Here is a 14226-nt window from a genome sequence, read left to right on the forward strand (position 1 = left end):
AAATAAGAAGTGATCATTAAAAAGTGTTTATGGTTGCCAAGCAAATTATTTAACATTTTAACAAAATTCTTAAGCCCCAAATATGCTTGTTTTAAAACATCGAATAGTAAAGTCATGATTTTTCATGCTACCTACTTGTTCTTTATTCTTTTAGTCAAAAAACAAATCTTTGCCAGCAGAAGTTCTAACAAATATCCTCTTTGAGAATCTCCTAACATGTGCAATTCATCCACAACAACTATTCCTATAAAAAGGGAGGAAGAGAGAGGAGAATGGAATGTATTTTAATTAGTCTCTATACCATCCTTTGTCAAAGCAGATTCCAAAATGTTATCAATTATAAAAGGAAAAATAAACTATCAATAACCTTAAAATAAACTGTATTCACTATAAGGAGAAATACTTGGATTGTGTTCACTAAATGGAAAATACTATTGTAAACAATAATGTTAGCATTACTGTCAACATTATTGTAAATAAGGGTAGCAAGTAAGATGCAAATAATGCAAGTAGCTGACAGAGACATGAGGAAAATACAAACTTCTTCAGTTCTTTCCATCTTACTGAAAATGAAGACCTGTATTTTTTAAAATCCCCCCTTTACAAAAGCTAGAAGTTGTGTAGAAGCTTCATTCTACCTCCATTCAATCTGTCTAATATATTTAAAGCCAAATCTTTTGATTGTAAACAAAATGTGTAACAGAAATGTTTATCATGCAGAAAAAGGCATGTACCCAAGTAAACGATTTGTTTCTCATTATTTCTCTTTACATTAATATCTGTCAACTTACCCAGAGAGTCAAGAGTTTTCTCATCTATGAGTCTATTAACCAGACCGTTGGCTCTCTCAATAGTACAGACTGCAACATCCAGTGCAGAAAAAGGGACTGAAGGAGACATACTGCCTATATAACCTTCCACTTGCACACCTTCTTCTTGGAACATAGCCTATTTTCCAGAAAGAAGTATATACATACAATCAGCCTTTTATTTCATTCTAAAATTATTTACAACCTATCGATAGAACGTTAAGACAGGTTTGTTTCAATGATACTTATAAAACTGCCCATTCTTTGGCAAGTAATTAGACAATAAATCTCATTAAATAATTACTTTCCTTAATTCTCAAATAATCATGCCAAGAATATATGTGATCTATGTTGCTTCAAGGTCATTGATGACACAACATCAAGATCATGTTTTTAAGAACATGCAATCCATTACCACTAAACAAATTCCCACTGCAATTTTAAATCATACCTGTAGGTAATATTTCTTTTCTTTTGCCACAGAGATAAAAGGGAGAATGAACAATGCTTTCTTCTGTGTTTCTAAAACTCTCTTCAATATGAGTAACTCAGCAATAAGTGTTTTCCCTGCACTAGTGGGAGCTGAAAGCCATTGAAAAAGAGGCATCAATTTACAAGAAAAACATTCACAGCTAAGACTTTTTTTTTCATTCAAGAACTTCTAAAATCAGACTGTTCACAGAACACACTAACTCATGATTTATATAATTGTGATTTCATTAAAGGCTATAGCAGATTAACTATGAAAAATTGATATAGGGATCTGGAATAAAATTTCACTATACTAAGTCCTTTTTTTCTTTGAACCAAGAAGCTTTTCAAGATTATATTATTATAATATTAGAGCTTCCCAGAGTTGGACAGCAAGTTTGATGAATGAATAAATACGTCTGTAGAGATTCTCAGTCATCCAGGTCATGGTTGCCCCAAAACTGCTTTTTCCCAAAGGCAACTGGGCTTTGTTTTTCTTTCAAGACATTTTGTTTCTCATCCAAAAAGCTTCTTCAGTTCTGACCCAGAACAACAATGACCCAGAACTGAAGAAGCTTTTTGGATGAGAAGTAAAACAACTTCAAGGAAAAACAAAGAATCCAATTCCCTTTGGAAAAAAGCACCTTTGGGAGAATAAATACCATATAACAAGAAATTAGGATTCCAGTAGTTCTTCTGTTTTCTGTTCTCCCTTCATTGAAGGACTGATATCCCTATGAATGTCTACTGGAGCATTTCTCTATCTTGTACAACATTTTTTTACAACCATTAGCTTGGAAAACATACTTATCAAGCAACAATGTTTTCTACAGAGTATTCATATATCTTATCCTCAAACTTTCTATAAGAGGTATTCAAACATTGGAAGAATATTATTTAAGAGTAACATTGGAAGAGTATCATTTAAGAAATAAATTTTGTTCATATTTTTCCAATTTTCCTATGTTTAAAATGTAATCCAAATCCATGTCATTTGATATTACCAAAGAAATTGCCATTAAAATTAACTTATATTAGAAACAGAAAAGGGAAGCACACTATCCAATTCAATATCTAAATACTTCAATAAAAATAGTCTAAATTGTTCTCCCTTAAATCCTATAAAATAAAATAAAAACTGCAGAAAAGGGGGGGGCTGTAAATGTTTTTATTAGCAGCTCTCTTACCTGAGTAGACTAAGTTCCTTCCCTCCAATACTTGATCAGCCATCAAACACTCTGCTTGCCATTGGAACATACGAACTACTCCCAAACCATGATATTTCTCCAGGACTGCTTTGGGAAGCCCCCAGTTTGCTAACAATAGTTTGTCACTTTTGTCATCAGGAACATCCACATGTTGACATGGTCCTGAGTGGAAAACCAGCATTACATTAGCACTTTGCTACCAGAGGTAGTTAGTGGGACATATAGGGGATTAACAAATATGAAAAAGTTGTAGTGATTTAAAAGCTAATCAATTATAGTTTATAACCACACTTGTTTTTCACAAAAAATTATGCAGTTTTTGAAATATTTAATATGAATAAATATCAGAGGTTTTAGGGAAACATTTTTTTTTATTGATTATGTAGGCAACCAAGCATATAAACAAGATTTGGCATGTTTATCCATTTATCAAGTCCTTCCCCAAGGACCTGGGATAGACAGATCTTGCATGACAGTGTTAAGGGTATTGTCAGTCGGTGCTCCATTCAAAATCCAAGAAAGAAATACTTAGACTCCATAAATTAGAGAAAAGAATTCTTTTACTAAAAGATGAAGTGGTAGCATCAAATAGGATTCTGAATCTGAGAATTTAGGCGCGCAGATCACATATACAAAGTGATGAAGTTCCCACCCCCCATAGTTCAAAAGATTCTTCCAATTAAAAGTTCTGAATATGATCATGTGGACATCTTCAGGTGGTGATGAGGCCTCTGTCCATTGACCTTGGCATATTTTGATAAAGGTTTGCAGCTGCGCAGAGAAAAGAAAGCTAAGCGAGAAATAGAAACCTAAAAGGTATGAAGGGGAAGGGGGAGCAAGTTCATCCCAAGTTTCTGTGTAAATAAGGATGTCATCAAGGTAAACCAAAAACCCCTTGTATAAATGTTCATGTAACACTTGATTGATCATCTGCATGAATATGGCTGAAGCCCCTTGTAGGCCAAAAGGGAGAACGTTGAAATGGAAACAACCCATCGGACAGTTAAAAGCGGTTTTCTACTTATCTCCTTCTTTAATTCAAATTCGGTAGTACGCTTCTCTCAAGTCCAACTTCGTGAAAATGTTCCCTTTACCCAGGTGGGCTAGCATGTCCTTCATCAGGGGGAGGGGATACATGTTTTCCACGGAAATTGTGTTCAGGTTTCTATAGTCCACTATCAAATGCTTGGAGCCATCTTTCTTTTCACGGAACAGCACGGGGCCGCTACCCGAGGTCTAGCGGGTTGGATGAAACCACGTTTCAAGTTTTTATCGATAAACGATCTCAACTCTTCCAATTCCCATGGTGTCATCGAATATAGCTTCGGTTTCGGGAGTGTCACCCCAGGCAAAATTTCAATACTACAATCTATTGACCGATGAGAGGGAATCTCATCTGAAGCCTTTTCGCTGAACACTTCTTTTAAGTCCCAATATTCTTTTGGAATTTTTTCCTCCCCCTCCAAGTCCTCGGTGCCTGTGGAGGCTAGCTCAACCGGATTCTGATGCTTCTGCTGGGATCGCCCCTCCCCTTCCAGTCGCTGATTGGTGCATATGCGCAATGACCCCTTCCTCCAGTTCACATGGGGATTCCACTTCCGGAGCCAGGGCAATCCCAGTATTAACGGTTGCTCCATCCCAGGGGCCACAATAAAACACAGTCTCTTTATGCTCTCCCATGGTCATTTCTAGGGGTTCCGTTATAAAACATGCAGGGCAACCTCCCGCCACTGATCCATCCAATTGGCAAAAGGCTATGGGCATTTCTAAAGTTCTCAGCCTGATGCCCATTTCCTCAACTACTTTCATGTTGATTACACATCTCGTGCACCCAGAGTCTAGCAAGGCTAGCATCTCCCCTTCGGCCGCTGAAGTGGACACCCTCAGTCTTACTGGAATGGTCATGGGGCTTTTGTTTGGACTTACCATGAAGTCGTCTTCCGAGTCAGATTCACTCTCTTCAGGGGAGGTCGGAAGTCCCAGCTCCTCTCTTCCTGGAGGGGCGACCTCTACAAACTCCCCCGTCTTTAGCGCAGTTTCGCGAAGCTTGGCTGGGGTTTTTTCAGGTTTCCTCCTCCTTTATGCACGCCCTTGGGATCCAGCTTGACCCTGCAGTCCGCAATCCGGTGGCCCTCCTTCCCACATCAGAAACAGGCAGTGGATTTGGATCTTGCCATCACTCCTCCCTTTGGGGATTTTGGGGCCTCTTAGAAACATGGGGGGGACGGCTTGCTCCATCCAGAGCCCCCCCGGCATCTGCTTCGGGTCATATCTATTTCCACTTCTTCTGCCAGCAAATACCACATCTGCCAATCATTGGGGTCCCTTCTGGAAATGCACCTCTGGTATACGTCTTCATTTAGCCCATCCTTGTATGCTTCTATCAGGGCTCCCTGGGACCAGCCTCGGATATGGCACGCCAGTTGTCTAAACTCTTGGGTGTAGTTGGCCACTGACCTCCTGCCTTGGTTTATGGTTTTCATTCTGATCCTGGCCTTTCGCTCCACCAGCGGGTCCTCAAATCTTGCCCGCAGCGCGGTCATGAATACGTTATAGTTCAGCAGTTGGGGTGAGTTATCATTGTACAAAGTCACCATCCATTCTGCAGCTATTCCCTCCAGGGCCCTGGTAACATATCTCACTTTGGCTGCTTCAGAGGTGAACTCTTTCCCGTATTCTTCCATATAGCTCCAAACTTGTACTAAGAAGAAACCCAAGTCTTTGGGATTTCCCCCAAATTTCACTTCTAACGGAGGCAGTTTGAGAGCTCTGCATCTTCTAGGGATCACACCTCCCGCTGGGCCCCCCGGGGCTGCAGCTGGTTGCTGCGCTAGTGCAGGCTGAATTATGGGGGTAGGGGCAGCTTGGCTGCTTCTGGCTGAACTTGCTCCCCCTTCCCTTTCATACCTTGATGCGGCATGGGGCTGTCCAAATGCCTCATTAAGAAGATGCCTGGCTTGATCCAGTAATAATTCTCTCCTTTCCTTCTCTTGCCATGGCTCCTCTCTCCCATGCCTTCGGGTAATGGTGATTCCAGGAGAGGGGGGGATCCTCGGGATCTTTCTAGCCAGCTCCCAACGACCATCTGGGTTTCTCAGCTGGAACCTCTTCCAGGGTGAGGTCCGCTAGCAATTCAGCTGCTGGCACCTCCGGTATCAGCAAAGATCCTCCCCCCCCCAGCTCCTAGATCCTCCTGATCACTAGCTGAAGATGAAATGACATCAAATCCCCTCGGAAGGAAACTGGATATTTTCTCCGGGTGGGCTGGTGATGTGATTCAGAGTCGGTGCTCCATTCAAAATCCAAGAAAGAAATACTTAGACTCCATAAATTAGAGGAAAGAATTCTTTTACTGAAAGATGAAGTGGTAGCATCAAATAGGATTCTGAATCTGAGAATTTAGGCGCGCAGATCACATATACAAAGTGATGAAGTTGTTCCCACCCCCCATAGTATATATATATATAAAAATATGCAGTAATATATAAACAAATATGTTAACATCAATCATATAACATATATTGTCTTCCATTGTAGTATCAATTATATAACCATCAGAAATATTCACTCATCTGTTTTTCTTTCTCCTATGAACCATATTTCATGTAATTCCACTCCTCTAACCTCAATATCTGTCATTTAACCATTTATAGAATAGCTCCCACGTTATAGTTCTCCTTTAATTTTTAGGGTTAACCTATCCATCTCTGCACATTCCAGAATTTTTTTGATAATATTGTTTGCAGGGGTTTCTAGGTTTTCCCAACATTATAAATATGCAATCCTAGCTGCTGTTAGGATGTGTAGAACCAAATACATGTTATCGTTATTATAATTTCCTGGAATCATGCCCAGCAAAAATGTCTCAGGTTTCAGATATATTTGTTGTCTTATCATATTTTCCAGCATGTGTGTATTTTCTTTCAATATTTTTTGGCTTCGGGGCATGTCCACTACATATGATAATATGAACCTGGTGTCTGATTGTATTTCCAACATTTAACTTTTTTGTTTTTATACATGTTCACTAATCTTGCAGGTGAGTAATGCTATCTGTAAAACATTTTATAGAGGTTTTCTTTGTATGCTATTGACATTGTAAGTTTATGATTCCTATTTCATAATTTCTCCCACCTATCCAGATCTCATGTGTAGCCAAAATTCTTAGCCCAAATTATCATCATTTTTTACTTGTTCTTCTTCCAATTTGTGAGTTAATAAGTAATTGTATATCCTCCCAATTAATTTTTGGTCTGTTCCCATTAATATCAGGTCTAGCTCATTTGGTTCGTTGTAAAACCCATATTCCTGCCTTTTTTTCGTACCTAGATTGTATTTGCAACTGTGGCCACTATGATAGGTCCATTCCTAATCTTTTTAATTCTTGCTGTGTTTTTAGTTCTCCCCTTTCGTTTAATAGGTCCTTATATCTTATAATTTTATCCATATTTATGACATTGGGATATATCCATGCCTCTATTATAGATAACCATCCTAGCATTTTCAAATAGTTTAATTTTGGTCCATGCTAGTAATAGTGAATTTCTACTGTGATGCCTCTGGAAGTAGCCATGTATCTTACCCTTCTTATACCATAAGAAGGCATGCCATCCCAGTTGGAAATCGTGACCTTCCAATGTTAATAGCCTTATATTTCTCAGATTGACCCACACTTTCACCCACGAAAGTGCTGATGCTTGGTAATATAACTTTCAATCTGGAAGATCAAATCTCCTCTACCTTTAAGATCTTGTAACAGTTTTAATTTTATTCTCACCTTTTTCCCTTGCCATACAAATTTTAATATCAACTTGTTTAGGTCTTCAAAATATTTTTCCCAATTTTATTAAATTCCACTACATTTGAACTAGCTAGCATCTGTATCTTCTGAGCAACTGCAGTTGTATCAAGGTATGGGATCCTAGTGTGCAACTGTTCTTTTTCTATGTATGCACGTGTAAATATGCAATCTCTAACTCACAAGGCCCTTCATATACTGTATCCTTTAGTTTTGAGAAAAGTGCCTATCCTGAATCTATGATGACCACTTGTTAGAGGGATGCAAAATTAATCTGACAGATAAGTTATCACATAATGCTTTTGTTTATCAATTAATAGAACAAAATGTTTTCCAGAGAATGAACTAGTTTGATAAAGCAGAATTTAGAAATTATTAAAAAGGTACTGTAATTCATTTTGAATTGAGGTGTCTTCGCAGATGTGATAACATAAATATGTCCCCTGAAATACTGCATAAATGATTTTTTTAAATTCAATTTTAAATCATACAAAAGAGAAACATAGAGCAGAAATCTTATTTAATGGTTAGAAATTTGCATGTAAACATTAGCTGCAAAAATAAATCTTCTGCCTTATGACAATTCAGGAAAATGTGTACTATGGTAATAAAAATAAAATTAATAAAATAAAATTTAAATAAAATTTAAATAAAATTTAACAACTATCATTTATTGAATTGATTTTAAGAATTCCCATGTGTAGAAAACAGTAGTCATTTTGAGAAGCTCTCTTTTACGCTAGTGCGTAAAAGGACATGTTTCTGCAGTCCCATATCACAATGACCATTTGACATTTTAATAAGTCAGCAAAAGTTGTAACCAAAAAATTCATCCCTGGCTAAGCTCAGGCTTAGCATGCATCGCCTGCAACGAAGTCTTACTAATAAACCTTTCTAGCCATTAGTTTTCCCAGGCGTTCAGCTCACAAATATATTTCTTATTTTTCTCATCCCTTTGAGACTGAACTGAATCCGCCCGGCTACGGGTTCAAAATCTTGCTTACCTTGCAAGCCGCGAGTCCGGCCTCTGGAGCTCTCTAAACCGGCAGGTGGGGTGAGCACTGGGCCCCTGGTGGCCTCTTCACGGGGGGAAAAGGGGGCCATGGCTGCCTCCAGGACCCACAGCCTCGGTTCTTCCAGGTAGCCGCCCTCCACCGCCATCCTCCCGCCAAACCGTTCAAAGTGTCCGGAAGTGTCGTCCTTTACTGGCGACTCCCCATAAAAGCTCCAGGAACTGCGGACACGCATCTCATTCGCAATTGCGCAAGTCCTAGCATCGGTACAGATACCCGAGTGCGTCCAGCATTTGATCAAACTTCCTCTCTTCCCCTTAAGCCAGGGGTCTTCAAACTTGACAGCTTTAAGACTTGTGGACTTCAACTCCCAGAATTCCTCCTCCAGTCATGTTAGCTCAGGAATTCTGGGAGTTGAAGTCCACAAGTCTTAAAGCTGTCAAGTTTGAATACCCTTGCCTTAAACTTTGGTGCTCACGTAAATTCAAAAGCAGCAAAAACGAATGCCTCCCTTTAGCCCAGTGTTTCTCAATCTCAGCTTTTAACAGGTGTGGACTTCAATTCCCAGAATTCCTCAAGCCGCATCATGCAGCCTATTGACTCTGAGCGTTTAAATCCACACATGCTAAAGTTACTGAGAAGGGAGCTACTTCCGAAAGCAATCGCTCTGCGCCTTTAGCAGGCCTGTAATGTTCCGTTTCTTTTTTCCTAATGCATGGACATTAAAATTTCGTCTTCATCGCAGGACGCAGACATATGCTATTTTAAAATACTTGTATTTTGTGTAAGCATTTCTGATTACAAGGGCGAAATTAAAGCAGGGGATATAGGCTATGTTGTTTTAAATGTATTCATTTGCTTACATATAAAGGGAAGATCAACAAATCCTATACATAAATGTTAATATGTTATCACTGAATGTATCTAACAGAACAACAATTGGAAGGGATCTTGGAGATCTTCTAGTGCAACTCCCTCTCAAGCAAGAAACCCTGGTCTATACCATTTCAGACATGGTTGTCCAGTCTCTTCTTTAAAAACTCCAATATTGGAGCACCCATGTTTTCTGGAAGCAAATTGTTCGACTGATTATTTGTTCTAACAGTCATTCTGCCCATTAGTGTTACTCCATTGCTTTTTGTTCTGCCTTCAGACGCTTTAGAGAATGTCGACGACCTCTTCTTTGTGACACTTAGATATTGGAACACTGCTATCATGTCATCCCTAGTCCTTCTTTTCATTAAACTAGACATACCCAATTCCTGCAACCATTCTTATGTTTGGTTTCCAGTCCTGGTGGCTTATTTTTCCTATTACCTGTTGTTCTTGCAATCAACATAGTTTCTCCTCATAACTGCTCTAACAGGCAACATGATAGTATCTCCAAGAGAGATGTTAAAATCTGCACGTACAGTTGAGTCATCCAAGCTATACCATCTCCTGCAACCGCAGGATGAGGAGGGCTGGAATGTTGCTCTGCTCTTTTAGGTGGCTAAGAGCCCACCTTCATTTTGCTCAGGAGTAGGGACAGGAATGCATCCTAACTGCAGTACAGCAAAATGATGACACCCCAGAACAGCTTGTGAAAAATGCTGGAAAGAATATCATGAAGGGACCAAGTTGGATCATTCTTTCTGTCCCAGTTCCACGGGGAGAAATATGTAAGAGTCAGCCTGATATTGGTCTTCCTGAGAAGTCAAGGGAAGAAGAACCTGTGGCTCTACCTACCTATACAGGAGCATTAACATGCAACATGTAACCATGTTCTTCTGGGTCATGACATGTGCGGAGGATATAACCTCTCAGTCCAAAAGATGGAGTGGGGGCCAGGTGGCAGATGGCATTTCACACTTCCTACATAACCAGAATGGCAAGGAAGAGGAAATGGAATAGGTAAAGGCCAATTTCTCCAGGTGAGAACTGATTGAGAGGTTGCAGGAATAGGCTTTTGTTTTTCGAAATTTTCAGTTTAACCTTGGGTGTCAAGTCTTACCAGATATTCTCCTAAGGAGGTTGATTGGATCCAGGTCCAGTTCTGGTTATAGTGCAGCCTTCTTCTGGAGTCCTGCTGTTGAGTGGAGATATATAGGATGACTACATTAGGGGTCAATTTATTGAAAAGGAGTAATCTGAAACTAAGTTTCTGGAGGAGGACAGAGAAGTAGAGCTGGTCTCTCTGACATCGACTGGTCGGGTGCCGTTTTGTCTCATACCTGCAGTCCTCTAGCTTCCCTGTAGGTCTTTCACTGTCAGAAGAGAAGCATTTCTATCCATAATAGCCACCAACTTGCAAGGTGTGTGTTCTGGGAAAGGAGTGACAGTTCCTCAATGATAATACAGATAAAAATAGGGCACCTCTTTGAAATTTCACCAGGATCCCAGGTCCTCTCCTTCAAGGTGCTGAAGTCCTCTAAGGTGTTTTCATATTCTTCAGGGGAATCCTTTGAATGACAAGGATTCTCCCGTGGTCACTCAAAGAAGTTGAAAAGAGATTCAGAACTGCTATTTCCATGGAATCAATTGAGTTTAGAATAAAGAGAGGACTAGGTCTGAGGCATTATAAAGTATTAACACCACAGATGGTATCCAGCAGGTTCTGACCAGTTCTGGAGAAATGGTAGTGGATTATTTTTTTTGCAAAAGTTTTTTATAACAAAAACAAAGACAAATAAAACCATCTTTCTGTTCAACAGTGTGTTAGTTGGGTACATATATCTTGTGCACATAATATTATCATACATTTCTTGTTTATATAACCATTCTAATCAGTATTTTATATCACATTTATCAATTGTTATATTATCATTAACATTATAGTTACTGTCTTTCAAAAATATATTTAATCTTTACTTAAATTATATTCATTTTCTTACTCAGTTTGACTCAATCAATTATGATATACTATTATTACATATTTCAATTTCTTACTCTTCTGTCTAGTCATTCATAGAATAAATTCCAAATTTTATAATAATCTTTTTCTTCCTGTTTTCTAATTGCCATTGTCAAATCTACTCATTTCTGCACATTCCATTATTTTCTTAATAATTTCCTCTTCCGTCAGAATTTTCTTATTTTTCCAATTTTGTGCAAATACAATTCTAGCTGCTGTTAATACATTGATAATCAAATACGTTATCCCTTTATTGTAACCTTCAGGCAAGATTCCCAGTAAGAATGTCTCTGGTTTTAAGTCTATATGTTGTTTTATCATTTTTTCCAACCACATGTGGCGGTAGTGGAAATTTGGAGTAGTTCGCAGAACTGGCAAATACCATCTCCGCCCCCATCTATTCTGTGCCTCCTGAGTCCTAGCTGATCAGCTGGGTCTTCTTTGGTTGCCCTGCACAGGAGAACAGAGCTGGAAAGCAGGTTAGTGGGGTGGGGCGGGAATGGGATTTTGCAGTAACTTTCCCCCAGGAATGGGGAGGGAATGGAGATTTTGCAGTTTCCTTCTCCTGGAGTGGGGTGGGAATGGAGACTTTACCCTTCAGTATCCTTCCCCTGTCGTGCCCACCCAGCCATGTTCACCAAGCTACGCCCACAGAACCAGTAGTAAATTTTTTTGAATCCCACCACTGTTTAATACTTAATGTGATCTTGATTCTATATCTCTGTTAATGCAGCCTAGGAGTGCATTGGCTTTTTTGGCAGCTGCAGCCCACTGCTGACTCCTATTTAAATTATTGTCCACTAGGACTCCAAGATTTATATTTATACTATATACTAGCTCTATATCCGTGCTTTGCTACGAAACTGTGGCCGGGCTTAGTTTTGGGGGAGGAAAATAAGAGGGGGAAATTCTGCCTTTGCCTACCAGTGTCCATCGGTATTCATCTGGTTAGCGTCCTGTCAGTGTGTTTGGAAACTGAAACAGCATTTGCTGTGTGAGCAAGGAGACAGCAAGGAGCCTGGGCGTGGCTTAGCTCAACTGTTCTGTACTAAAGCTGCTTGGTGCTTTGAAACTAAAACTGAAACTCCTCTGCTTGTGTTTTGCATTTGGAACAGATTTCTTCTCAGGTGGGGAGGGGGAGTAGAAATCCTTAGCATCAGAGCGTGTTAATAATAATATACAAAATACTTATGCTCTGATGGTCATTTTGAAAAAATCCTTTTTTAGTGAGTACCTAGAAGCCAAGAGGAACATATGTGCCAAATTTCAACTTTGTAGGCTTTACAGTTCTGGAGATTTTGTGATGATGCGTGAGTGGCATTTCGCTTATATATATATAGATAATATATTTATATTTTATACACACACACACACACACACACACACACACATATATCTGTCTGTTGTGATTGGAAGGATCGGTCCTGTTGGGAGTTTTGAATCTGATGACTGTTAGATCGTGGATTGACGTCAGAACCAGGAAACGATAATCTGAAGGACAAGCCAGTTAATTAGCACGTTGCCTTAATGGGTATAAAAGGACACAGCTGAGCTGGTGCCTTTCGCCAGAAACAAAATGACTATTTTGAATGAGGACGTTACTGCAAAGAGCTCTCTGTTTGTTTGAATTTTGAAAGGGAGTCCTAACAGTTTCTGCCAGCTGTTATCTTGTTATTTCCTTCAGTTTGATTTGATTGTGAAACGGCTGCTTTGTGTTTGTTCGTTTGAATTTCCAAGAGGAGACATAACTTTATTGTTTCTGGCCTAAACAAACCATCTTTAAAGCAAGATGGATTCAAATCAACTGCAGCGTTTGGTAGAGCAGCAACAACAACAAATTAATCAGCTACTGCAAACAATGTGACGCTTCAGAATCAGGTAACACAATTGCTGAATTATGTTTCCAGCTTACCAAGCCCTGCTGTTGTTCCCCCTACCCCTCCTGTGAGGAAAAGCCCAGTATCCATGCCGGAGAAATTTTCAGGACAAATGGACATGTTTCCGGCATTTCTGGGGCAGTATCAATTATTTATGTCCTTGAGGCCTGAAAACTTTCCAACTGACCGGTCTAAAGTAGGATTTATGATCAGTTTATTAACCGGGCAGGCTGCTAATTGGGCTACTCCCTTGTTAGTTCAAGATAGCCCGTTGTTGAATAATTTCCAGGGTTTTCTTCAACAAATGAGAGTGATGTTTGAGAACCCAATTAAGATACAAACTGTGGACAGACGATTATGGGACATAAATCAGGGGAAACGTTCCCTGCAGGAATACGTTGCAGAATTTCGTTTGCTGTGTTTGGACTCCAATTGGAACGAACCGGCTCATATGGCTGCATTCCAGGAAGGCTTGTCTGATGTCATCAAAGATGAGCTGGTCCATGCAGAGAGGGCTTTAACTTTGGATGCATTGATAGTTCAGTGCTTACGAATTGAAGCTCGTTTACAGCAACGTGGACGCAAACGGCTCGGTATGGAACCATCTTCGTTTTCTCGTGCACAACCCACGGTTAATGTTGAGGAGCCGATGGAGTTAGGCGCACTCCGCCCTCGCTTAACGGTGCGAGAACGTTCGAGAAGGTTCCAGGAAGGCTTGTGCCTTTATTGCGGAGGTCTGGGACATTTTGTTAATTCCTGCAAACGGAGAGGGACCCGCAGATCCGTACCCGAAACCATTCTTGGCTCGTCAGGAAAACAGGGTAGACCTGATCTCAAGGAAACCCTAGGTCGGACACATTTCACATCCCCACCTCAAATTGCTGAAGTAAATCCTGGCCCTCCTCGGCATTTACTTTTGGACACTCGAATTTTTCTACAGTCACAGAAGGAGGGAATTCCCGCTGTTGCGTTGGTGGACTCAGGGGCTACAACCAGCTTTATGGACCGAGCTTTTGCTATGCACTATGGGATCCCATTGGTTGCTGTACATCCACCCATTAAGGTGGAAACCGTGGATGGGCGTGAGCTCAAGTCTGGGCCCATTCGTTTCGCCACCCAGCCAGTGCGTATGATCATTGGGGATCATGAGGAGGCGA

At 40.1% G+C, this 14226-nt stretch overlaps 1 protein-coding gene across 1 annotated transcript in view; it reads right to left on the reverse strand.

Annotated features, from left to right (window-relative positions):
• The window catches only part of POLQ (DNA polymerase theta), a 48625-nt gene extending 40178 nt beyond the window's left edge, over positions 1 to 8447 (reverse strand). Inside the window, exons 1-5 of the mRNA XM_026713234.2 lie at positions 8291 to 8447; positions 2468 to 2650; positions 1261 to 1391; positions 792 to 948; positions 136 to 244 (exon numbers count right to left, since the gene is read on the reverse strand). Coding sequence (XP_026569019.2) covers positions 136 to 244; positions 792 to 948; positions 1261 to 1391; positions 2468 to 2650; positions 8291 to 8447 — 737 coding nt within the window. The remainder of the gene's footprint in view (positions 1 to 135; positions 245 to 791; positions 949 to 1260; positions 1392 to 2467; positions 2651 to 8290) is intronic.
• Between the last annotated feature and the right edge of the window lie 5779 nt (positions 8448 to 14226).

This window comes from Pseudonaja textilis, chromosome 2 (genome assembly GCF_049901715.1).
Source record: "Pseudonaja textilis isolate UNSWEBS1 chromosome 2, rPseTex1.2, whole genome shotgun sequence".
Lineage (NCBI taxonomy): Eukaryota > Metazoa > Chordata > Lepidosauria > Squamata > Elapidae > Pseudonaja > Pseudonaja textilis.